Source organism: Panulirus ornatus, chromosome 43 (genome assembly GCF_036320965.1).
Source record: "Panulirus ornatus isolate Po-2019 chromosome 43, ASM3632096v1, whole genome shotgun sequence".
Taxonomy (NCBI): Eukaryota; Metazoa; Arthropoda; class Malacostraca; order Decapoda; family Palinuridae; genus Panulirus; species Panulirus ornatus.
In genome coordinates this window covers 7,801,356-7,826,355 of record NC_092266.1, presented here as the reverse complement: position 1 = coordinate 7,826,355, position 25,000 = coordinate 7,801,356, and the positions used below count along the sequence as shown (strand labels likewise).

The window sequence follows — 25,000 nt, the reverse complement described above, 5'->3', positions numbered from 1 at the left end:
ACGGGTGAGTGAGTGGTGAGTGAGAGGTGAGTGAGTGCTGAGTGAGTGGTGAGTGAGAGGTGAGTGAGTGGTGAGTGAGAGGTGAGTGAGTGGTGAGTCAAAAGAGGATGAGGAGGAGTGACTGGCGAATCCACATGGCTGATGATAGATTGGTAAGGGGAATGGTCGAGTGAGAGTGTTCACTGTGGTGTTCTTGGGAGAGTGATTGGTTAGGCTGAGTGAGAGGTTGGGAGAGCAGAACTGGTGATGAGTGAGAGGTTGGGAGAGCAGAACTGGTGATGAGTGAGAGGTTGGGAGAGCAGAACTGGTGATCAGTGAGAGGTTGGGAGAGCAGAACCAGTGATGAGTGAGAGGCTGGGAGAGCAGAACCAGTGATGAGTGAGAGGTTGAGAGAGCAGAACCAAAGATGAGTGAGAGGCTGGGAGAGCAGAAGCGGTGAGAGTACAGTGTCAAGGGGACCAACTTACCCAGCGATGGGAATCATTTTGAGCCCGAGGGAGCGGGAGATACAGAACCCAGCGCCACCCGTCGCGAACCAGAAGGAGATCCGCTGCTGTGGGAGAGAGAGAGAAATAAGGTCATCATGGGTCACATAAGGTCACCAACTCTCACATCCACCACTCAGGGTCATTATGGGTCACATAAGGTCACATCACCTCACACATCCACCACTCAGGGTCATTATGGGTCACATAAGGTCACATCACCTCACACATCCATCACTCAGGGTCATTATGGGTCACATAAGGTCACATCACCTCACACATCCATCACTCAGGGTCATTATGGGTCACATAAGGTCACCATAACCTCACACACACCCACCACTCACACTCACTCTCCCACCTAGCCCCCATCCTTCCCACTCACTCCCCCACCTAGCCCCCATCCTTCCCACTCACTCCCCCACCTAGCCCCCATCCTTCCCACTCACTCCCCCACCTAGCCCCCATCCTTCCCACTCACTCCCCCACCTAGCCCCCATCCTTCCCACTCACTCCCCCACCTAGCCCCCATCCTTCCCACTCACTCCCCCACCTAGCCCCCATCCTTCCCACTCACTCTCCCACCTAGCCCCCATCCTTCCCACTCACTCCCCACCTAGCCCCCATCCTTCCCACTCACTCCCCCACCTAGCCCCCATCCTTCCCACTCACTCTCCCACCTAGCCCCCATCCTTCCCACTCACTCTCCCACCTAGCCCCCATCCTTCCCACTCACTCCCCCACCTAGACCCCATCCTTCCCACTCACTCCCTTCCAATCCCCCATCGCTTCCACTCACTCCCCCACCTATCCCCTATCCCCTCACATCATCATCCTCACACACATTCATCAGTTCTGGTTGACCCATCCAGCACCACTACCATCACCTTCTCCTGATGTGGCTGACGAAGGAGGAACCCAAGACTCCCCACTCCCCACCTATCCCCCCACTCACTCCCCCACCTATCCCCCCACTTACTCCCCCACACATCCCTTACCGCTCCCGCTCACTCCCCACCTCATTCACTCCCCCACCTATCCCCTACTGCTCCCACTCACTCCCCACCTATCCCCCTACTCACTCCCTACCTATCCCCCACTCACTCCCTCCACCTACTCACTCCCCCCACCTATCCCCTATCCCCCTCCCACAATACTCACCGACACATTGTCTCTATTGATGATCTCGAGTGGGGCTCGGATAGATGGCTTGCCCAGGTACCAGTCCAGCAGGGGGTCGTACTCAGCCAGGCTCCGCACCAGCTGCAGGACGTTCACATAGTTGTCGTCATCGAAGTGGCACCACCACCTGTGGGCAGGGAGCCAGCTGGGAGGTCAGGTGGTGAGGTGGAGGGGTGGTGTACAGGTTAGTCATGTGGTGGTGTACAGGTCAGTCATGTGGTGGTGTACAAGTCACTCATGTGGTGATGTACAGGTCAGTCATGTGGTGGTGTACAGGTCGGTCATGTGGTGGTGTACAGGTCAGTCATGTGGTGATGTACAGGTCAGTCATGTGGTGGTGTACAGATCAGTCATGTGGTGGTGTACAGGTCGGTCATGTGGTGGTGTACAGGTCAGTCATGTGGTGATGTACAGGTCGGTCATGTGGTGGTGTACAGGTCGGTCATGTGGTGGTGTACAGGTCGGTCATGTGGTGGTGTACAGGTCAGTCATGTGGTGGTGTACAGGTCAGTCATGTGGATGTAAAGGTCAGTCATGTGGTGGTGTACAGGTCGGTCATGTGGTGGTGTACAGGTCAGTCATATGGTGATGTACAGGTCAGTCATGTGGTGGTGTACAGATTAGTCATGTGGTGGTGTACAGGTCGGTCATGTGGTGGTGTACAGGTCAGTCATGTGGTGGTGTACAGATTAGTCATGTGGTGGTGTACAGGTCGGTCATGTGGTGGTGTACAGGTCAGTCATGTGGTGGTGTACAGGTCAGTCATGTGGGTGTACAGGTCAGTTATGTGGTGGTGTACAGGTCAGTCATGTGATGGTGTACAGGTCAGTCATGTGGTGATGTACAGATCAGTCATGTGGTGGTGTACAGGTCAGTCATGTGGAAGTGTACAGGTCAGTTATGTGGTGTACAAGTCAGTCATGTGATGGTGTACAGGTCAGTCATGTGGTGATGTACAGGTCAGTCATGTGGTGGTGTACAGGTCAGTCATGTGGAAGTGTACAGGTCAGTTATGTGGTGTACAGGTCAGTCATGTGGTGGTGCACAGGTCAGTCATGTGGTGTACAGGTCAGTCATGTGGTGGTGTACAGGTCAGTCATGTGGTGATGTACAGGTCAGTCATGTGGTGATGTACAGGTCAGTCATGTGGTAGTGTACAGGTCAGTCATGTGGTGGTGTACAGGTCAGTCATGTGGGTGTACAGGTCAGTTATGTGGTGGTGTACAGGTCAGTCATGTGATGGTGTACAGGTCAGTCATGTGGTGATGTACAGGTCAGTCATGTGGTGGTGTACAGGTCAGTCATGTGGAAGTGTACAGGTCAGTTATGTGGTGTACAAGTCAGTCATGTGGTGGTGTAAAGGTCAGTCATGTGGTGGTGTACAGGTCAGTTATGAGGTGATGTACAGGTCAGTCATGTGGTGGTGCACAGGTCAGTCATGTGGTGTACAGGTCAGTCATGTGGTGGTGTACAGGTCAGTCATGTGGTGATGTACAGGTCAGTCATGTGGTGATGTACAGGTCAGTCATGTGGTGGTGTACAGGTCAGTCATGTGGTGGTGTACAGGTCAGTCATGTGGTGGTGTACAGGTCAGTCATGAGGTGATGTACAGGTCAGTCATGTGGTGGTGCACAGGTCAGTCATGTGGTGGTGTACAGGTCAGTCATGTGGTGGTGTACAGATTAGTCATGTGGTGGTGTACAGGTCGGTCATGTGGTGGTGTACAGGTCAGTCATGTGGTGGTGTACAGGTCAGTCATGTGGGTGTACAGGTCAGTTATGTGGTGGTGTACAGGTCAGTCATGTGATGGTGTACAGGTCAGTCATGTGGTGATGTACAGGTCAGTCATGTGGTGGTGTACAGGTCAGTCATGTGGAAGTGTACAGGTCAGTTATGTGGTGTACAAGTCAGTCATGTGATGGTGTACAGGTCAGTCATGTGGTGATGTACAGGTCAGTCATGTGGTGGTGTACAGGTCAGTCATGTGGAAGTGTACAGGTCAGTTATGTGGGTGTACAGGTCAGTCATGTGGTGGTGCACAGGTCAGTCATGTGGTGTACAGGTCAGTCATGTGGTGGTGTACAGGTCAGTCATGTGGTGATGTACAGGTCAGTCATGTGGTGATGTACAGGTCAGTCATGTGGTAGTGTACAGGTCAGTCATGTGGTGGTGTACAGGTCAGTCATGTGGGTGTACAGGTCAGTTATGTGGTGGTGTACAGGTCAGTCATGTGATGGTGTACAGGTTAGTCATGTGGTGATGTACAGGTCAGTCATGTGGTGGTGTACAGGTCAGTCATGTGGAGTGTACAGGTCAGTTATGTGGTGTACAAGTCAGTCATGTGGTGGTGTACAGGTCAGTCATGTGGTGGTGTACAGGTCAGTTATGAGGTGATGTACAGGTCAGTCATGTGGTGGTGCACAGGTCAGTCATGTGGTGTCATGTGGTGGTGTACAGGTCAGTCATGTGGTGATGTACAGGTCAGTCATGTGGTGATGTACAGGTCAGTCATGTGGTGGTGTACAGGTCAGTCATGTGGTGGTGTACAGGTCAGTCATGTGGTGGTGTACAGGTCAGTCATGAGGTGATGTACAGGTCAGTCATGTGGTGGTGCACAGGTCAGTCATGTGGTGGTGTACAGGTCAGTTATGTGGTGGTGTACAGGTCAGTCATGTGGTGGTGTACAGGTCAGTCATGTGGTGGTGTACAGGTCAGTCATGTGGAAGTGTACAGGTCAGTTATGTGGTGTACAGGTCAGTCATGTGGTGATGCACAGGTCAGTCATGTGGTGTACAGGTCAGTCATGTGGTGGTGTACAGGTCAGTCATGTGGTGATGTACAGGTCAGTCATGTGGTGATGTACAGGTCGGTCATGTGGTGGTGTACAGGTCAGTCATGTGGTGGTGTACAGGTCAGTCATGTGGTGGTGTACAGGTCAGTCATGTGGTGGTGTACAGGTCAGTCATGAGGTGATGTACAGGTCAGTCATGTGGTGGTGCACAGGTCAGTCATGTGGTGGTGTACAGGTCAGTTATGTGGTGGTGTACAGGTCAGTTATGTAGTGGTGTACAGGTCAGTCATGAGGTGGTGTACAGGTTGTGGTGTACAAGCTGATAATGAACACTACAGTAGTTATTATGAGACAAGGTCACAGTTGATGACCTGTGACCTAATTTGGAAGAGTACATCAGTGAAATTATTGTACATTGGGTTGAAATCTATCATTGATGCTGAGTGTAATAGATAACAGGGAGATGAAAGGGATCGTCTTCTGGTATGAAATGTTTATATATAAACATCTAACATAGATGAAGGGATCGTCTTCTGGTATGAAATGTTTATATATAAACATCTAACATAGATGAAGGGATCGTTTTCTGGTATGAAATGTTTATATATAAACATCTAACATAGATGAAGGGATCGTCTTCTGGTATGAAATGTTTATATATAAACATCTAACATAGATGAAGGGATCGTCTTCTGGTATGAAATGTTTATATATAAACATCTAACATAGATGAAGGGATCGTCTTCTGGTATGAAATGTTTATATATAAACATCTAACATAGATGAAGGGATCGTCTTCTGGTATGAAATGTTTATATATAAACATCTAACATAGATGAAGGGATCGTTTTCTGGTATGAAATGTTTATATATAAACATCTAACATAGATGAAGGGATCGTCTTCTGGTATGAAATGTTTATATATAAACATCTAACATAGATGAAGGGATCGTCTTCTGGTATGAAATGTTTATATATAAACATCTAACATAGATGAAGGGATCGTCTTCTGGTATGAAATGTTTATATATAAACATCTAACATAGATGAAGGGATCGTCTTCTGGTATGAAATGTTTATATATAAACATCTAACATAGATGAAGGGATCGTTTTCTGGTATGAAATGTTTATATATAAACATCTAACATAGATGAAGGGATCGTCTTCTGGTATGAAATGTTTATATATAAACATCTAACATAGATGAAGGGATCGTCTTCTGGTATGAAATGTTTATATATAAACATCTAACATAGATGAAGGGATCGTCTTCTGGTATGAAATGTTTATATATAAACATCTAACATAGATGAAGGGATCGTCTTCTGGTATGAAATGTTTATTATAAACATCTGGGTGGGGGCTGAGTATGCGTGGGGGCTGAGTCAGGGGCTGAGTCAGCAAGTGTGTGTAGCCAGCCTCCCTCACCCAAGCCATGGGGTCTGCTGGACTCAGCCCACCCCCCTCCCTGAGGGAGGGTAATAGCGCTACTCCCTCCCTGAGGTTACATACCACTCCCTCCCTCCCTCCCTCCCCCGTGGAGGGAGGGAGGGAACGCCCTCTGGGGTGGAGGGAAGTGTGGAGGGTTACAGACAGCCCCCCCCCCCCCCCCCCGAGGGAGGGTAATAGCGCTACTCCCTCCCTAAGGTTACATACCACTCCCTCCCTCCCTCCCTCCCCCGTAGAGGAGGGAGGGAGGGAACGCCGTCTGGGGTGGAGGGAAGTGCGGAGGGTTACAGAGAGACAGATGTCTGTCACCCAGCTGTGCCAGGTAGACAGAGGTGTGTCACGCGTGACATGACAGGGCCTGTCATGTCATACGTGACTATCCCATGACAGCTGTCATGTGCATGACTCGTCCAGGACGAGAGGTTGACCATCTCCTCGTCCATCTCTCCTGGTCGACCATCTCTTCGTCCATCTCTCCTGGTTGACCATCTCTTTGTCCATCATCTCTCTTGGTTGACCATCTCTTCGTCCATCTCTCTCTTTGACCATCTCTTCGTCCATCTCTCTTGGTTGACCATCTCTTCGTTCATCATCTCTCTTGGTTGGCCATCTCTTCGTCCATCATCTCTCCTGGTTGGCCATCTCTTCGTCCATCTCTCTTGGTTGGCCATCTCTTCGTCCATCTCTCTTGGTTGGCCATCTCTTCGTCCATCATCTCTCCTGGTTGGCCATGTCTTCGTCCATCTCTCTTGGTTGACCATCTCTTCGTCCATCTCTCTCTTTGACCATCTCTTCGTCCATCTCTCTTGGTTGACCATCTCTTCGTTCATCATCTCTCTTGGTTGGCCATCTCTTCGTCCATCATCTCTCCTGGTTGGCCATCTCTTCGTCCATCTCTCTTGGTTGGCCATCTCTTCGTCCATCTCTCTTGGTTGGCCATCTCTTCGTCCATCATCTCTCCTGGTTGGCCATGTCTTCGTCCATCTCTCTTGGTTGGCCATCTCTTCGTCCATCATCTCTCCTGGTTGGCCATGTCTTCGTCCATCTCTCCTGGTTGACCATCTCTTCGTCCATCATCTCTCCTGGTTGACCATCTCTTCGTCCATCTCTCCTGGTTGACCATCTCTTCGTCCATCATCTCTCCTGGTTGGCCATGTCTTCGTCCATCTCTCCTGGTTGGCCATCTCTTTGTCCATCATCTCTCTTGGTTGACCATCTCTTCGTCCATCTCTCTCTTTGACCATCTCTTCGTCCATCTCTCTTGGTTGCCCATCTCTTCGTCCATCATCTCTCCTGGTTGACCATCTCTTCGTCCATCATCTCTCCTGGTTGACCATCTCTTCATCCATCATCTCTCCTGTATCGTCCTTAGTGTCTGTGGTTGCTCGCTACCCAGCCCCACCTGTGTGGGGGGTCGCTCCTTGAGTGGGTAACCAGCTGTTCAGGTGGGTCAAACAGCGGCAGACCAGCTGGCGGCAGCCACCGCAGCCACCGCCGCAGCCACCACCGCAGCCACCACCGCCGCAGCCCCCACCGCAGCCACCACCGCCGCAGCCGCAGCCAACGCAGCCACCGCAGCCGCAGCCCCCACCGCCGCAGCCGCAGCCACCGCCGCAGCCACCGCAGCCGCAGCCATTGTTCTGGTGTGGCCCCGGGTACAAGCCTGGGCCGCTTCGTCCCGACGTGGCCTCGACTTCGTCTCATTGGTTCCCACTGAGAAGACATGATGTGGGATCCCCACTGTCACACATGGTCTATTTTTTTCCCCAGTGGGTAATTGACTTATCTATCGTCATTCCCAGGATTCGTCCAGCCCCCGTTCGTCCAGCCCCCGTTCGTCCAGCCCCCGTAGTAGTGCAGGTCAAGACAGAGGAGCGTGAGGTGTGACGACCTGCTCTGTCTCACACCTGTCCACACTGACTGTCTGAGAGACAGATGGTGTCCGCGGACGGGTCGACAGATGGCTGGCTTCCCTCCCTCGCCTGTCTACACCTTCCTCACGCATGACGGTACACGTGTGGCTGGTGGACGGGAGGACACGCTGGTGGACGGGAGGACATGCCGGTGGACGGGAGGAGGACCAATATGATGACCTGAGACGGTACACGTGTGGCTGGTGGACGGGAGGACAAGCTGGTGGACGGGAGGACATGCTGGTGGACGGGAGGACATGCTGGTGGACGGGAGGACAAGCTGGTGGACGGGAGGACAAGCTGGTGGACGGGAGGACACGCTGGTGGACGGGAGGACATGCTGGTGGACGGGAGGACATGCTGGTGGACGGGAGGACATGCTGGTGGACGGGAGGACAAGCTGGTGGACGGGAGGACATGCTGGTGGACGGGAGGACATGCTGGTGGACGGGAGGACAAGCTGGTGGACGGGAGGACATGCTGGTGGACGGGAGGACATGCTGGTGGACGGGAGGACAAGCTGGTGGACGGGAGGACACGCTGGTGGACGGGAGGACATGCTGGTGGACGGGAGGACATGCTGGTGGACGGGAGGACACGCTGGTGGACGGGAGGACATGCTGGTGGACGGGAGGACAAGTTGGTGCACGGGAGGACACGCTGGTGGACGGGAGGACATGCTGGTGGACGGGAGGAGGAGGATCAAACTCCACCTCTGCTCCTCCCTCCCTCTGTCTCTGGTCTTCCCGCGCGCCTCATTCCGCCATTATAATAACTACATTTGCCCTTCCCCATGTGGCCCCCATTACCCCCATTAACCTGTCGCGCAGCACGACGGGAAGACGAGACCATACCAGCAGCACCCCATCACCCCATCCACAGTGGGATGACGGGGTGCCACAAAGCTCCCCCTCCCCCACAGTGGGGTGATGGGGTGCCACAAAGCTCCCCCTCCCCCACAGTGGAGTGATGGGGTGCCACAAAGCTCCCCCTCCCCCACAGTGGGGTGATGGGGTGCCACAAAGCTCCCCCCACAGTGGGGTGATGGGGTGCCACAAAGCTCCCCCTCCCCCCACAGTGGGGTGATGGGGTGCCACAAAGCTCCCCCACAGTGGGATGATGTGGTGCCACAAAGCTCCCCCTCCCCCACAGTGGGGTGATGGGGGTGCCACAAAGCTCCCCCCACAGTGGGATGATGGGGTGCCACAAAGCTCCCCCTCCCCCCACAGTGGGGTGATGGGGTGCCACAAAGCTCCCCCACAGTGGGATGATGTGGTGCCAAAAAGCTTCCCCTCCCCCACAGTGGGGTGATGGGATGCCACAAAGCTCCCCCTCCCCCCACAGTGGGGTGATGGGGTGCCACAAAGCTCCCCACAGTGGGATGATGTGGTGCCAAAAAGCTTCCCCTCCCCCACAGTGGGGTGATGGGATGCCACAAAGCTCCCCCTCCCCCCACAGTGGGGTGATGGGGTGCCACAAAGCTCCCCCACAGTGGGATGATGTGGTGCCAAAAAGCTTCCCCTACCCCACAGTGGGGTGATGGGATGCCACAAAGCTCCCCCTCCCCCACAGTGGGGTGATGGGGTGCCACAAAGCTCCCCCTCCCCCCACAGTGGGGTGATGGGGTGCCACAAAGCTCCCCCACAGTGGGATGATGTGGTGCCAAAAAGCTTCCCCTCCCCCACAGTGGGGTGATGGGATGCCACAAAGCTCCCCCTCCCCCCACAGTGGGGTGATGGGGTGCCACAAAGCTCCCCCACAGTGGGATGATGTGGTGCCAAAAAGCTTCCCCTCCCCCACAGTGGGGTGATGGGATGCCACAAAGCTCCCCCTCCCCCCACAGTGGGGTGATGGGGTGCCACAAAGCTCCCCCACAGTGGGATGATGTGGTGCCAAAAAGCTTCCCCTCCCCCACAGTGGGGTGATGGGATGCCACAAAGCGCCCCCTCCCCCACAGTAGGGTGATGGGGGTGCCACAAAGCCCCCTCCCCCACAGTGGGATGATGGGGTGCCACAAAGCTCCCCCTCCCCCACAGTGGGATGATGGGATGCCACAAAGTCCCCCTCCCCCACAGTGGGGTGATGGGATGCCACAAAGCTCCCCACACATACCTGGCAGTCCTCATGTATAACAGTCTTATGTGTCCTTTACATAGAGTCGAAAGTACGATACAGGTGAGAGATGGGAGGGTATGTGGGGGGAAGAACATGCTAAGATGGCCAGGAAAGCGCCAAGGGATACTGACCTCTTGTCGCTCTGTAGGAAAGCGTCAAATTCGCTTGCCATCTTGCAGCACAGAGCCCTTCTGTTGTGGGACGCGGAGCAGTTGGTGTTGACCAGGTGTCCACCTGTGTGGGAGAGACAAGACTTGTACACTACCTGGTCAGCTGTGGGTAATGAGGGCCATGGTGTGGATAATGAGGGCCATGGTGTGGGTAATGAGGGCATGGTGTGGGTAATGAGGGCCATGGTGTGGATAATGAGGGCCATGGTGTGGATAATGAGGGCCATAGTGTGGGTAATGAGGGCCATGGTGTGGGTAATGAGGGCCATGGTGTGGATAATGAGGGCCATGGTGTGGATAATGAGGGCCATGGTGTGGATAATGAGGGCCATAGTGTGGGTAATGAGGGCCATGGTGTGGGTAATGAGGGCCATGGTGTGGATAATGAGGGCCATGGTGTGGATAATGAGGGCCATGGTGTGGGTAATGAGGGCCATGGTGTGGATAATGAGGGCCATGGTGTGGGTAATGAGGGCCATGGTGTGGATAATGAGGGCCATGGTGTGGATAATGAGGGCCATGGTGTGGGTAATGAGGGCCATGATGTGGGTAATGAGGGCCACCCTGCCCCTGGTGTGGGTGATGAGGGCCAGTCTGCCACTGGTAAAGTGTGGGAGTGGTGGGTGTGGTAGGGTTGTGGTGATGGTGATGGTGATGGTGATGAAGGTGATGGTGATGGTAGTGATGGTAGTGATGGTGATGGTGATGGTAGTGATGGTAGTGATGGTGATGGTAGTGATGGTGATGGTGATGGTAGTGATGGTGATGAAGGTGATGGTGATGGTGGTGATGGTGATGAAGGTGATGGTGATGGTAGTGATGGTGATGAAGGTGATGGTGATGGTAGTGATGGTGATGAAGGTGATGGTGATGGTGGTGATGGTAGTGATGGTGATGGTGATGGTAGTGATGGTAGTGATGGTGATGGTAGTGATGGTGATGGTGATGGTAGTGATGGTAGTGATGGTGATGGTAGTGATGGTGATGGTGATGGTAGTGATGGTGATGAAGGTGATGGTGATGGTGGTGATGGTGATGAAGGTGATGGTGATGGTAGTGATGGTGATGAAGGTGATGGTGATGGTAGTGATGGTGATGAAGGTGATGGTGATGGTAGTGATGGTAGTGATGGTGATGGTGATGGTAGTGATGGTGATGAGTGATGGTGATGGTAGTGATGGTGTGAGTGATGGTGATGGTAGTGATGGTGAGATGGTGATGGTGATGGAGTGATGGTGATGAAGGTGATGGTGATGGTAGTGATGGTGATGATGGTGATGGTGATGGTAGTGATGGTGATGAAGGTGATGGTGATGGTAGTGATGGTGATGATGGTGATGGTGATGGTAGTGATGGTGATGATGGTGATGGTGATGGTAGTGATGGTGATGATGGTGATGGTGATGGTAGTGATGGTGATGAAGGTGATGGTGATGGTAGTGATGGTGATGAAGGTGATGGTGATGGTAGTGATGGTGATGAAGGTGATGGTGATGGTAGTGATGGTGATGAAGGTGATGGTGATGGTAGTGATGGTGATGATGGTGATGGTGATGGGTAGTGATGGTGATGAAGTGATGTGATGGTGATGGTAGTGATGGTGGTGATGGTGATGGTGATGGTAGTGATGGTGATGATGGTGATGGTGATGGTAGTGATGGTGATGAAGGTGATGGTGATGGTAGTGATGGTGATGATGGTGATGGTGATGGTAGTGATGGTGATGATGGTGATGGTGATGGTAGTGATGGTAGTGATGGTGATGGTGATGGTAGTGATGGTGATGATGGTGATGGTGATGGTAGTGATGGTGATGAAGGTGATGGTGATGGTAGTGATGGTGATGAAGGTGATGGTGATGGTAGTGATGGTGATGAAGGTGATGGTGATGGTAGTGATGGTGTGTTTGGTGATGGTGATGGTAGTGATGGTGATGATGGTGATGGTGATGGTAGTGATGGTGTGATTGAAGGTGATGGTGATGGTAGTGATGGTGATGAAGGTGATGGTGATGGTAGTGATGGTGATGATGGTGATGGTGATGGTAGTGATGGTAGTGATAGGTGATGGTGATGGTAGTGATGGTGATGAAGGTGATGGTGATGGTAGTGATGGTGATGATGGTGATGGTGATGGTAGTGATGGTAGTGATGGTGATGGTGATGGTAGTGATGGTGATGGTAGATGATGGCTGATGATGAGTGATGATGGTGATGGTAGTGATGGTGATGAAGGTGATGGTGATGGTAGTGATGGTGATGATGGTGATGGTGATGGTAGTGATGGTGATGAGGTGATGGTAGTGGATGGTAGTGATGGTGATGGTAGTGATCGGTAGATGACAGGTGATGGTGATTGTAGTGCTGGTGATGAAGGTGATGGTGATGGTAGTGATGGTGATGAAGTTGAAGGTAGATGGTAGTGATGGTGATGAAGGTGATGGTGATGGTAGTATGGTGAATGAAGGTGATGGTGATGGTAGTGATGGTGATGAAGGTGATGGTTGATGGTAGTGATGGTGATGAAGGTGATGGTGATGGTAGTGATGGTGATGAAGGTGATGGTGATGGTAGTGATGGTGATGATGGTGATGGTGATGGTAGTGATGGTGATGGTGATGGTAGTGATGGTAGTGATGGTGATGAAGGTGATGGTGATGGTAGTGATGGTGATGAAGGTGATGGTGATGGTAGTGATGGTGATGAAGGTGATGGTGATGGTAGTGATGGTGATGATGGTGATGGTGATGGTAGTGATGGTGATCATTAAGTTATCTTGGTAGATAACCAACAGATCAATAATGATAAGTGTTCCATCCATCTGGTTATTCAGTCATGTAAACAAGACACTTACAAAAACTGTTTACATCCAATGATACGTTTGCCCTACTTATAAAAGCTATACACATACTTACAAAACATTTCATACAGAATTATATATATATATATATATATATATATATATATATATATATATATATATATATATATATATATATATATATATATATATATATATATACGAATAAAGTGTATATGAACGCGCACCTTCATAGAACATACAAAGCTCCATCAGCCACCATAGTGAGACGAAGGGTATTGGAGTACTTAGTATTTCAAATAGTTGTTTCCTATTATACAGTCCCTTAACCTAGCGGTTAGCATGCCTGCCTCTTGCACAAGGGGTCCCAGGTTCGATCCTGGCTGATGGAGCTTTGTATGTTCCATGAAGGTGCGCGTTCATATACACTTTATTCGTATATATATATATATATATATAGTTTAGTTTACTTTAAGAAATTCATCGTTCTCTAGTTACATTAACAACATGGTCAGGAGGCCAGGAGGTCACCTGAGGTCACCCAGCCAGGAGGTCACCTGAGGTCACCCAGCCAGGAGGTCACCTGAGGTCACCCAGCTAGGAGGTCACCTGGGGTCACCCAGGCAGGAGGTCACCTGAGGTCACCCAGTCAGGAGGTCACCTGAGGTCACCCAGGCAGGAGGTCACCTGAGGTCACCCAGCTAGGAGGTCACCTGAGGTCACCCAGTCAGGAGGTCACCTGAGGTCACCCAGCTAGGAGGTCACCTGGGGTCACCCAGGCAGGAGGTCACCCAGCCAGGAGGTCACCTGGGTCTCCCAGCCAGGAGGTCACCCAGCCAGGAGGTCACCCAGCCAGGAGGTCACCTGGGGTCACCCAGCCAGGAGGTCACCCAGCCAGGAGGTCACCTGGGGTCACCCAGCCAGGAGGTCACCTGGGTCACCCAGCCAGGAGGTCACCTGGGGTCACCACTGTTGCATCAAGTGTCACATAGTGTTCAGGGTTGACCGCTAGTACGTCAGCCATCTTTATCTCATTTTCTTTATCTCGTGTGAGCTTGTGAGTCCCCCCCCCCCCATCCCGTCTGTGCCACTCACGCCCTACATCTTCATCTTCTGCTCATAAAATCCTTGTGAGTCAGACCTATATATATAGACCGCTAAGTATAGCGACTTGCTCCAAGCCCCCCAGCTGTCTGCTATCTTTAGCGCCAGACCTATATAGACCGCTAAGTATAGCGACCTGCTCCAAGCCCCCCCATCTGTCTGCTGTCTTTAGCGGTGTTACTGTTGCTATGTTGGTGATGGTGTTATGTTGGTGATGGTGGTGGTGGTGGTGGAGTTATGAGGGAGAGAGAGGAGGGGTAGAACTGTAGGAGTAGTGTTGGAGATGTGATGGGGAGAGGCTTGTGCATATAGTAGTGTTGGGGTGTGGTGGAGTTGGTGTTGGAGGTATGTTGGGGGACCAAGCCTGTGCATAGAGCGTTGGAGTGTGGTGGAGATGGTGAATATATACATATGATAGTGAAAGAGTGAAGGTTATGATGGAGATAATGATGGTGGTGGTGGTGGTGGTGGTGATAGTGATGTTGGAGAAGTAACGGTGATGGTGACGGCATAATAACGGTGATGGTGACGGCATAATAACGGTGATGGTGACGGCATAATAACGGTGATGGTGACGGCATAATAACGGTGGTGGTGACGGCATAATAACGTCATACAGCAGACACACATCAATATGGTACCCGTTATTACCCACCCTCCCCCCCCCCGCCCCGTGTTCACAGTGGAGGCTGCGCCTGCCACTGGGGAGGACAGACAGACAGACAGACAGACAGACAGATAGACAGACAGACAGACAGACATACTCAAAGGAGGATTTCGAAAGAAATGTATACACTTGTACAACCATCATGACGGGGTGTGTGTGTGTGTGTGTGTGTGTGTGTGTGTGTGTGTGTGTGTGTGTGTGTGTGTGTGTGTGTGTGTGGTGTGTGGTGGTGTGTTGTGGTGTGTGGTGTGTGGTGGTGTGTGGTGGTGTGTGGTGGTGTGTGGTGGTGTGTTGTGGTGTGTGGTGTGTGGTGGTGTGTTGTGGTGTGTGGTGGTGTGTGGTGGTGTGTGGTGGTGTGTGGTGTGTGGTGGTGTGTGGTGGTGTGTGGTGTGTGGTGGTGTGTTGTGGTGTGTGGTGTGTGGTGGTGTGTTGTGGTGTGTGGTGGTGTGTTGTGGTGTGTGGTGGTGTGTTGTGGTGTGTGGTGGTGTGTTGTGGTGTGTGGTGGTGTGTGGTGGTGTGTGTGTGTGGTGTGTGGTGTGTGGTGGTGTGTTGTGGTGTGTGGTGTGTGGTGTGTGTTGTGGTGTGTGGTGGTGTGTGGTGGTGTGTGGTGTGTGGTGGTGTGTGGTGGTGTGTGGTGTGTGGTGGTGTGTTGTGGTGTGTGGTGTGTGGTGGTGTGTTGTGGTGTGTGGTGGTGTGTGGTGGTGTGTGGTGGTGTGTGGTGTGTGGTGGTGTGTGGTGGTGTGGTGGTGTGTGGTGGTGTGTGGTGGTGTGTGGTGGTGTGTGGTGGTGTGTGGTGTGTGGTGGTGTGTGGTGTGTGGTGGTGTGTGGTGGTGTGTTGTGGTGTGTGGTGGTGTGTGGTGTGTGGTGGTGTGTGGTGGTGTGTGGTGGTGTGTGGTGGTGTGTTGTGGTGTGTGGTGGTGTGTGTGGTGTGTGGTGGTGTGTGGTGGTGTGTGGTGGTGTGTGGTGGTGTGTGGTGGTGTGTTGTGGTGTGTGGTGTGTGGTGGTGTGGTGGTGGTGTGTGGTGGTGTGTGGTGGTGTGTGGTGGTGTGTGGTGGTGTGTGGTGTGTGGTGGTGTGTGGTGGTGGTGTGTGGTGTGTGGTGGTGTGTGGTGGTGTGTGGTGGTGTGTGGTGTGTGGTGGTGTGTGTGGTGGTGTGTTGTGGTGTGTGGTGTGTGGTGGTGTGTTGTGGTGTGTGGTGTGTGGTGGTGTGTGGTGGTGTGTGGTGGTGTGTGGTGTGTGGTGGTGTGTGGTGGTGTGTGGTGGTGTGTGGTGGTGTGTGGTGTGTGGTGGTGTGTGGTGGTGTGTTGTGGTGTGTTGTGGTGTGTGGTGTGTGGTGGTGTGTTGTGGTGTGTGGTGGTGTGTGGTGTGTGGTGGTGTGTTGTGGTGTGTGGTGGTGTGTTGTGGTGTGTGGTGGTGTGTGGTGGTGGTGGTGTGTTGTGGTGTGTTGTGGTGTGTGGTGTGTGGTGGTGTGTGGTGGTGTGTTGTGGTGTGTTGTGGTGTGTGGTGGTGTGTGGTGGTGTGTGGTGGTGTGTTGTGGTGTGTGGTGTGTGGTGGTGTGTGGTGGTGTGTGGTGGTGGTGGTGTGTGGTGGTGTGTTGTGGTGTGTGGTGTGTGGTGGTGTGTTGTGGTGTGTGGTGGTGTGTTGTGGTGTGTGGTGTGTGGTGGTGTGTTGTGGTGTGTGGTGGTGTGTTGTGTGGTGTGTGGTGGTGTGTGGTGGTGTGTGGTGGTGTGTGGTGTGTGGTGTGTGGTGGTGTGTTGTGGTGTGTGGTGTGTGGTGGTGTGTGGTGGTGTGTGGCGGTGTGTGGTGGTGTGTTGTGGTGTGTGGTGGTGTGTGGTGTGTGGTGTGTGGTGGTGTGTTGTGGTGTGTGGTGTGTGGTGGTGTGTGGTGTGTGGTGGTGTGTGGTGGTGTGTGTGGTGTGTGGTGTGTGGTGGTGTGTGGTGTGTGGTGGTGTGTGGTGGTGTGTGGTGGTGGTGTGGTGGTGTGTGGTGGTGGTGTGTGTGGTGTGTGGTGTGTGGGTGGTGTTGTGGTGTGTGGTGTGTGTGTGTGGTTGTGGGCTGTTGGTGGTGGTGTGGTGGTGGTGTGTGGGTTGGTGTGTGTGTGGGTAGTGGTGTGTGTGGTGGTGGTGTGTGGTGGTGTGTGGTTGTGTGGATGGTGTGGTGGGTGTGGTGGTGTGTGTGGTGGGTGGTGGTGGGGTGAGGTGTTAGGGTTGGCGGGTGTGTGGTGGTTGGAGTGTGTGGTGGTGTGGTGGTATTGGTTGTGGTGGTGTGGTGGTGGTGTTGGTGGTGGGTGTGTGTTAGGAGTTGTGTTGGTATGTGGTGGTGGTGGTGGTGTGTGATGGTATGTGGTGGGTGGTGGTGGTGTGGGTGGTTGGTGGTGGGTGGTGGTGTGTGAGTGGTGGTGTGGTGGTGGTGGTGTGGGTGGATGGTGTGTGGCTGGTGTGGGTGGTGGGGTGGTTGTGGGTGGTGTGGTGGTGGTGGTGGTTGTGGTGGTGTGTGGTGGTGTGTGGTGGTGGTGGTGTGTGGTGGTGTGTGGTGGTGTGTGATTGTATGTGGTGGTGTGTGGTGGTGGTGGTGTGTGGGTGGTGGTGGTGGTGTGTGATTGTATGTGGCGGTGTGTGGTGGTGGTGGTATGTGGTGGTGTGTGGTGGTGGTGGTATGTGGTGGTGTGTGGTGGTGGTGTGTGTGGTGGTGTGTGGTGGTGTGTGGTGGTGGTGGTGGTGTGTGGTGGTGTGTGGTGGTGGTGTGTGATGGTATGCGGTGGTGTGTGGTGTGTGGTGGTGGTGGTGTGTGGTGGTGTGTGTGGTGTGTGGTGGTGGTGTGTGGTGGTGTGTGGTGGTGTGTGGTGGTGGTGGTGTGTGGTGGTGTGTGGTGGTGTGTGGTGTGTGGTGGTGGTGTGTGGTGTGTGGTGGTGGTGGTGTGTGGTGGTGTGTGGTGTGTGGTGGTGTGTGGTGGTGGTGGTGTGTGGTGGTGTGTGGTGGTGTGTGGTGTGTGGTGGTGTGTGGTGGTGGTGTGTGATGGTATGCGGTGGTGTGTGGTGGTGGTGGTGTGTGGTGGTGTGTGGTGGTGTGTGGTGTGTGGTGGTGGTGGTGTGTGGTGGTGTGTGGTGGTGTGTGGTGTGTGGTGGTGGTGGTGTGTGATGGTATGCGGTGGTGTGTGGTGGTGGTGGTGTGTGGTGGTGTGTGGTGGTGTGTGGTGTGTGGTGGTGGTGGTGTGTGATGGTATGCGGTGGTGTGTGGTGGTGGTGGTGTGTGGTGGTGTGTGGTGTGTGGTGGTGGTGGTGTGTGATGGTATGCGGTGGTGTGTGGTGATGGTGGTGTGTGGTGGTGTGTGGTGGTGGGGTGATGATGTATCAGGTGTTGTGGTGGTGTGTGGTGGTGTGGTGGTGGTGTGTGGTGGTGGTGTGTGGTGGCGGCCTGGACAGAGCAGTCGCTGTGTGAATCTCAACTCCGGGGTTCGTAACGCGACCCCGGACCCATCTGGGTTCCCACAGTGATACACTAACACCCACGTTTCGGGCCACCATGGTCCCCCTGCTGTGTGTGTCACTCAACCCCTGAGAACTGTTGGTGACTGTGTGTGTGTGTCACTCAACCCCAGAGAACTGTTTTTGACTGTGTGTGTATGTCACTCAACCCCAGAGAACTGTTGGTGACTGTCTGTGTGTGTCACTCAACCCCTGAGAACTGTTGGTGACTGTCTGTGTGTGTCACTCAACCCCTGAGAACTGTTGGTGACTGTCTGTGTGTGTCACTCAACCCCAGAGAACTGTTGGTGACTGTCTGTGTGTGTCACTCAACCCCAGAGAATTGTTGGTGACTGTGTGTGTATGTCACTCAACCCCTGAGAACTGTTGGTGACTGTCTGTGTGTGTCACTCAACCCCTGAGAACTGTTGGTGACTGTCTGTGTGTGTCACTCAACCCCTGAGAACTGTTGGTGACTGTCTGTGTGTGTCACTCAACCCCTGAGAACTGTTGGTGACTGTCTGTGTGTGTCACTCAACCCCTGAGAACTGTTGGTGACTGTCTGTGTGTGTCACTCAACCCCTGAGAACTGTTGGTGACTGTCTGTGTGTGTCACTCAACCCCTGAGAACTGTTGGTGACTGTCTGTGTGTGTCACTCAACCCCTGAGAACTGTTGGTGACTGTCTGTGTGTGTCACTCAACCCCAGAGAACTGTTGGTGACTGTCTGTGTGTGTCACTCAACCCCAGAGAACTGTTGGTGACTGTCTGTGTGTGTCACTCAACCCCTGAGAACTGTTGGTGACTGTCTGTGTGTGTCACTCAACCCCTGAGAACTGTTGGTGACTGTCTGTGTGTGTCACTCAACCCCTGAGAACTGTTGGTGACTGTCTGTGTGTGTCACTCAACCCCTGAGAACTGTTGGTGACTGTCTGTGTGTGTCACTCAACCCCTGAGAACTGTTGGTGACTGTCTGTGTGTGTCACTCAACCCCAGAGAACTGTTGGTGACTGTCTGTGTGTGTCACTCAACCCCTGAGAACTGTTGGTGACTGTCTGTGTGTGTCACTCAACCCCAGAGAACTGTTGGTGACTGTCTGTGTGTGTCACTCAACCCCAGAGAACTGTTGGTGACTGTCTGTGTGTGTCACTCAACCCCAGAGAACTGTTGGTGACTGTCTGTGTGTGTCACTCAACCCCTGAGAACTGTTGGTGACTGTCTGTGTGTGTCACTCAACCCCTGAGAACTGTTGGTGACTGTCTGTGTGTGTCACTCAACCCCTGAGAACTGTTGGTGACTGTCTGTGTGTGTCACTCAACCCCTGAGAACTGTTGGTGACTGTCTGTGTGTGTCACTCAACCCCTGAGAACTGTTGGTGACTGTCTGTGTGTGTCACTCAACCCCTGAGAACTGTTGGTGACTGTCTGTGTGTGTCACTCAACCCCAGAGAACTGTTGGTGACTGTCTGTGTGTGTCACTCAACCCCAGAGAACTGTTGGTGACTGTCTGTGTGTGTCACTCAACCCCTGAGAACTGTTGGTGACTGTCTGTGTGTGTCACTCAACCCCTGAGAACTGTTGGTGACTGTCTGTGTGTGTCACTCAACCCCTGAGAACTGTTGGTGACTGTCTGTGTGTGTCACTCAACCCCAGAGAACTGTTGGTGACTGTCTGTGTGTGTCACTCAACCCCAGAGAACTGTTGGTGACTGTCTGTGTGTGTCACTCAACCCCAGAGAACTGTTGGTGACTGTCTGTGTGTGTCACTCAACCCCTGAGAACTGTTGGTGACTGTCTGTGTGTGTCACTCAACCCCTGAGAACTGTTGGTGACTGTGCGTGTATGTCACTCAACCCCAGAGAACTGTTGGTGACTGTCTGTGTGTGTCACTCAACCCCAGAGAACTGTTGAAAGACGTAAACAATAAACATCAGGCCTCCATATGTTATATCTGAGGACACTGAAACTAAACATGATATAGTTCGACAGTGAAACTAAACATGATATAGTTCGACAGTGAAACTAAACATGATATAGTTCGACAGTGAAACTAAGTATGATATAGTTCGAAATTGACACTAAGTATGATATACTTCGACAGTGACACTAAGTATGATATAGTTCGACAGTGAAACTAAGTATGATATAGTTCGACACTGAAACTAAACACGATACAGTTCGACACTGAAACTAAACATGATATAGTTCAACAGTGAAACTAAACACGGTACAGTTCGACACTGAAACTAAACACGATACAGTTCGACACTGAAACTAAACACGATATAGTTCGACAGTGAAACTAAACTCGATATAGTTCGACAGTGAAACTAAACACGATATAGTTCAACAGTGAAACTAAACACCATATAGTTCAACAATGAAACTAAACACGATATAGTTCAACAGTGAAACTAAACATGATATATTTCAACAATGAAACTAAACACGATATAGTCCAACAATGAAACTAAACACGATATAGATCAACAGTGAAACTAAACACCATATAGTTCAACAATGGAACTAAACACCATATAGTTCAACAGTGAAACTAAACACGATATAGTTCAACAGTGACACTAAACACGATATAGTTCAACCATGAAACTAAACACGATATAGTTCAACAGTGAAACTAAACACCATATAGTTCAACAGTAAAACTAAACACGATATAGTTCAACAATGAAACTAAACATGATATAGTTAGACAGTGAAACTAAACACGATATAGTTCGACAGTGAAACTAAGTATGATATAGTTCGACTGTGAAATTAAACACGATATAGTTCAACAGTGAAAGTAAACACGGTATAGTTCGACAGTGAAACTATGTATGATATAGTTCGACAGTGAAACTAAACACAATATAGTTCAACAATGAAACTAATCACGATATAGTTCAACAGTGAAACTAAACACGATATAGTTCAACAGTGAAACTAAACACGATATAGTTCAACAGTGAAACTAAACACGATATAGTTGAACAGTAAAACTAAACACGATATAGTTCAACAATGAAACTAAACACGATATAGTTCAACAATGAAACTAAGCACGATATAGTTCAACAATGAAACTAAACACGATATAGTTCAACAATGAAACTAAACACGATATAGTTCAACAGTGAAACTAAACACCATATAGTTCAACAATGAAACTAAACACGATATAGTTCAACAATGAAACTAAACACGATATAGTTCAACAGTGAAACTAAACACGATATAGTTCAACAGTGAAACTAAACATGATATAGTTCAACAGTGAAACTAAACACGATATAGTTCAATAGTGAAACTAAACACGATCTAGTTCAACAGTGAAACTAAACACGATATAGTTCAACAATGAAACTAAGTATGATATAGTTCAACAGTGAAACTAAACACGATATAGTTCAACAGTGAAACTAAATACGATATAGTTCAACAATAAAACTAAACACGATATAGTTCGACAGCGAAACTAAACTCGATATAGTTCAACAATGAAACTAAGTATGATATAGTTCGACAGTGAAACTAAACACAATATAGTTCAACATCGAAACTATGATATAGTTCAACAGTGAAACTAAGTATGATATAGTTCGACAGTGAAACTAAGTATGATATAGTTCAACAGTGAAACTAAACACGATATAGTTCAACAGTGAAACTAAATACGATATAGTTCAACAATAAAACTAAACACGATATAGTTCGAAGGCGAAACTAAACTCGATATAGTTCAACAATGAAACTAAGTATGATATAGTTCAACAGTGAAACTAAACACAATATAGTTCAACAGTGAAACTATGATATAGTTCAACAGTGAAACTAAGTATGATATAGTTCGACAGTGAAACTAAGTATGATATAGTTCAACAGTGAAACTAAACACGATATAGCTCAACAGTGAAACTAAACACGATATAGCTCAACAGTGAAACTAAACACGATATAGCTCAACAGTGAAACTAAACACGATATAGCTCAACAGTGAAACTAAGTATGAAACAGTTTAGCCGCTAGTTTCACTACACCGTTTGCCACGTTGGGGAAGTTCAACAAGATTTGAAATGTGTACATGTAACTTCAGCAGTTAACCACGGCAACACATCGTTGCTAACTGGGCTGTTATGATCGTACGGTAGTTAACAAAGACATAATGATCACCTCCCTAGACCAGGGTTGTGTATCAGGTGGCGGATCAATCTTAATCATTCTCAGCGTGAGAGACAAAGCGATCAATCAGGCCTGATCAATCAAGTTGATCTCTTTCATATGATATGATCAACATACATCACCAGATAGAAGTATATTTTGAGTCACGTGGTCCTATATCAATCTACTTCGATGGTCAGAAACTCTTAATCATTCTCAGCGTGAGACTGAACGCGATCAATCAAGCCTGATCAATCAGGTTGATCTCTTTCATATGATATGTTCAACATACATCCAAGACTTCCATATAGAAATAGATTTGAGTCACGTGGTCCTATATCAATCTACTTCGAGGGTCAGAAAACTCAATGAGTCGTCTGAAACAAGGGGTCGAAACCTCTGGTTTCCTGGGATATAACACTACGGCGTTCTGCAAGGACCAGTGTTCGAGCCCCTTCTGTTTATCCAATGGAGTTATGACATTGATAAATACAATTAGTGGCAATACGATTTATCAAGGCTAGTTACGGACACTCTAAGTTAGGATGTCGACACAGGGACAGTAAGTGAACGCTAATACCTACTAACTGATGTAGTTAAGATGTTAACACAGGGACAGTAACTGAACGCTAATATCTACTAACTGACGTAGTTAAGATGTAGACACAGGGAACAGTAACTGAACGCTAATACCTACTAACTGACGTAGTTAAGATGTAGACACAGGGAACAGTAACTGAACGCTAATACCTACTAACTGAACGCTAATACCTACGAACTGACGTAGATAAACTGATATAGTGATGACTCAAGATAAGATGATAAGGATAAGGGCAAGGGTTGAACACCAAGGCATCAAAGATGATAAGACGTCGTACGACATGAAGGACGCTGCGCGACGTCAACGGAAGTCAAAACACAAGAAATATGTCTGCGCAGGAGTTGAAAAAAAGGGCGAATCAAGTCTTCGCTTCGTAAATGAAAAATTTGAATGATTCTAACTTTGATTCATGTCTTCGTAAATGAAACATTTGAATGATTCTAACTTTGATTCATGTCTTCGTAAATGAAACATTTGAATGATTCTAATTTTGATTCATGTCTTCGTAAATGAGACATTTGAATGATTCTAACTTTGATTCATGTCTTCGTAAATGAAACATTTGAGTGATTCTAATTTTCAATCATGTCTTCGTAAATGAAACATTTGAATGATTCTAACTTTGATTCATGTCTTCGTAAATGAAACATTTGAATGATTCTAACTTTGATTCATGTCTTCGTAAATGAAACATTTGAGTGATTCTAACTTTCAATCATGTCTTCGTAAATGAAACATTTGAATGATTCTTTGATTCATGTCTTCGTAAATGAAACATTTGAGTGATTCTAACTTTCAATCATGTCTTCGTAAATGAAACATTTGAATGATTCTAACCTTGATTCATGTCTTCGTAAATGAAACATTTGAATGATTCTAACTTTGATTCATGTCTTCGTAAATGAAACATTTGAGTGATTCTAACTTTCAATCATGTCTTCGTAAATGAAACATTTGAATGATTCTAACTTTGATTCATGTCTTCGTAAATGAAACATTTGAATGATTCTAACTTTGATTCATGTCTTCGTAAATGAAACATTTGAGTGATTCTAACTTTCAATGATGTCTTCGTAAATGAAACATTTGAATTATTCTAACTTTCAATGATGTCTTCGTAAATGAAACATTTGAATGATTCTAACTTTCAATCATGTCTTCGTAAATGAAACATTTGAATGATTCTAACTTTCAATCATGTCTTCGTAAATGAAACATTTGAATGATTCTAACTTTCAATCATGTCTTCGTAAATGAAACATTTGAATGATTCTAACTTTCAATTATGTCTTCGTAAATGAAACATTTGAATGATTCTAACTTTCAATCATGTCTTCGTAAATGAAACATTTGAATGATTCTAACTTTCAATCATGTCTTCGTAAATGAAACATTTGAATGATTCTAACTTTGATTCATGTCTTCGTAAATGAGACATTTGAATGATTCTAACTTTGAATCATGTCTTCGTAAATGAAACATTTGAATGATTCTAACTTTGAATCATGTCTTCGTAAATGAAACATTTGAATGATTCTAACTTTGAATCATGTCTTCGTAAATGAAACATTTGAATGATTTTAACTTTCAATCATGTCTTCGTAAATGAAACATTTGAATGATTCTACCTTTCAATCATGTCTTCGTAAATAAAACTTTTGAATGATTCTAACTTTCAATCATGTCTTCGTAAATGAAACATTTAAATCCATAAAGATAATGATTCTAACTTTCAATCATTGATTCATCTCGGCCTTCAGTGTTGTTCACAGCTCCGTCTCGACAGATAGATAGACAGAGAACACATGAACTATATCATCTAGATGAGTGATAGACTGGAAACTGTGTGAGAGCATGTTTCAATGATCTAGACTGATCTATTTCAGGGAAGTAGATACACAGGATACACAGAAATATCAAAAAAGTCTTCAATAATTATTAACTGAAAGGTCTATGTATCTCATTTCTATTCTAGAAATAGATGAGATCCATGTGGATTGATCTATCCATAGGAGTAGATGGGATGGAGGTCAATACGTGGGTCAGTACAAGTGGAGCAGGAATGGATGAGGCGTCCATGT

General features: G+C 49.0%; 1 protein-coding gene across 1 annotated transcript in view; it reads right to left on the bottom strand.

Moving 5' to 3' along the window:
- Positions 1 to 25,000, bottom strand: part of fng (Fringe glycosyltransferase) — a 123,753-nt gene that overhangs the window by 35,074 nt on the left and 63,679 nt on the right. The window contains exons 3-5 of the mRNA XM_071686889.1: positions 10,070 to 10,172; positions 1,647 to 1,794; positions 468 to 553 (exon numbers count right to left, since the gene is read on the bottom strand). Of these exons, the coding sequence (XP_071542990.1) occupies positions 468 to 553; positions 1,647 to 1,794; positions 10,070 to 10,172 (337 nt within the window). The remainder of the gene's footprint in view (positions 1 to 467; positions 554 to 1,646; positions 1,795 to 10,069; positions 10,173 to 25,000) is intronic.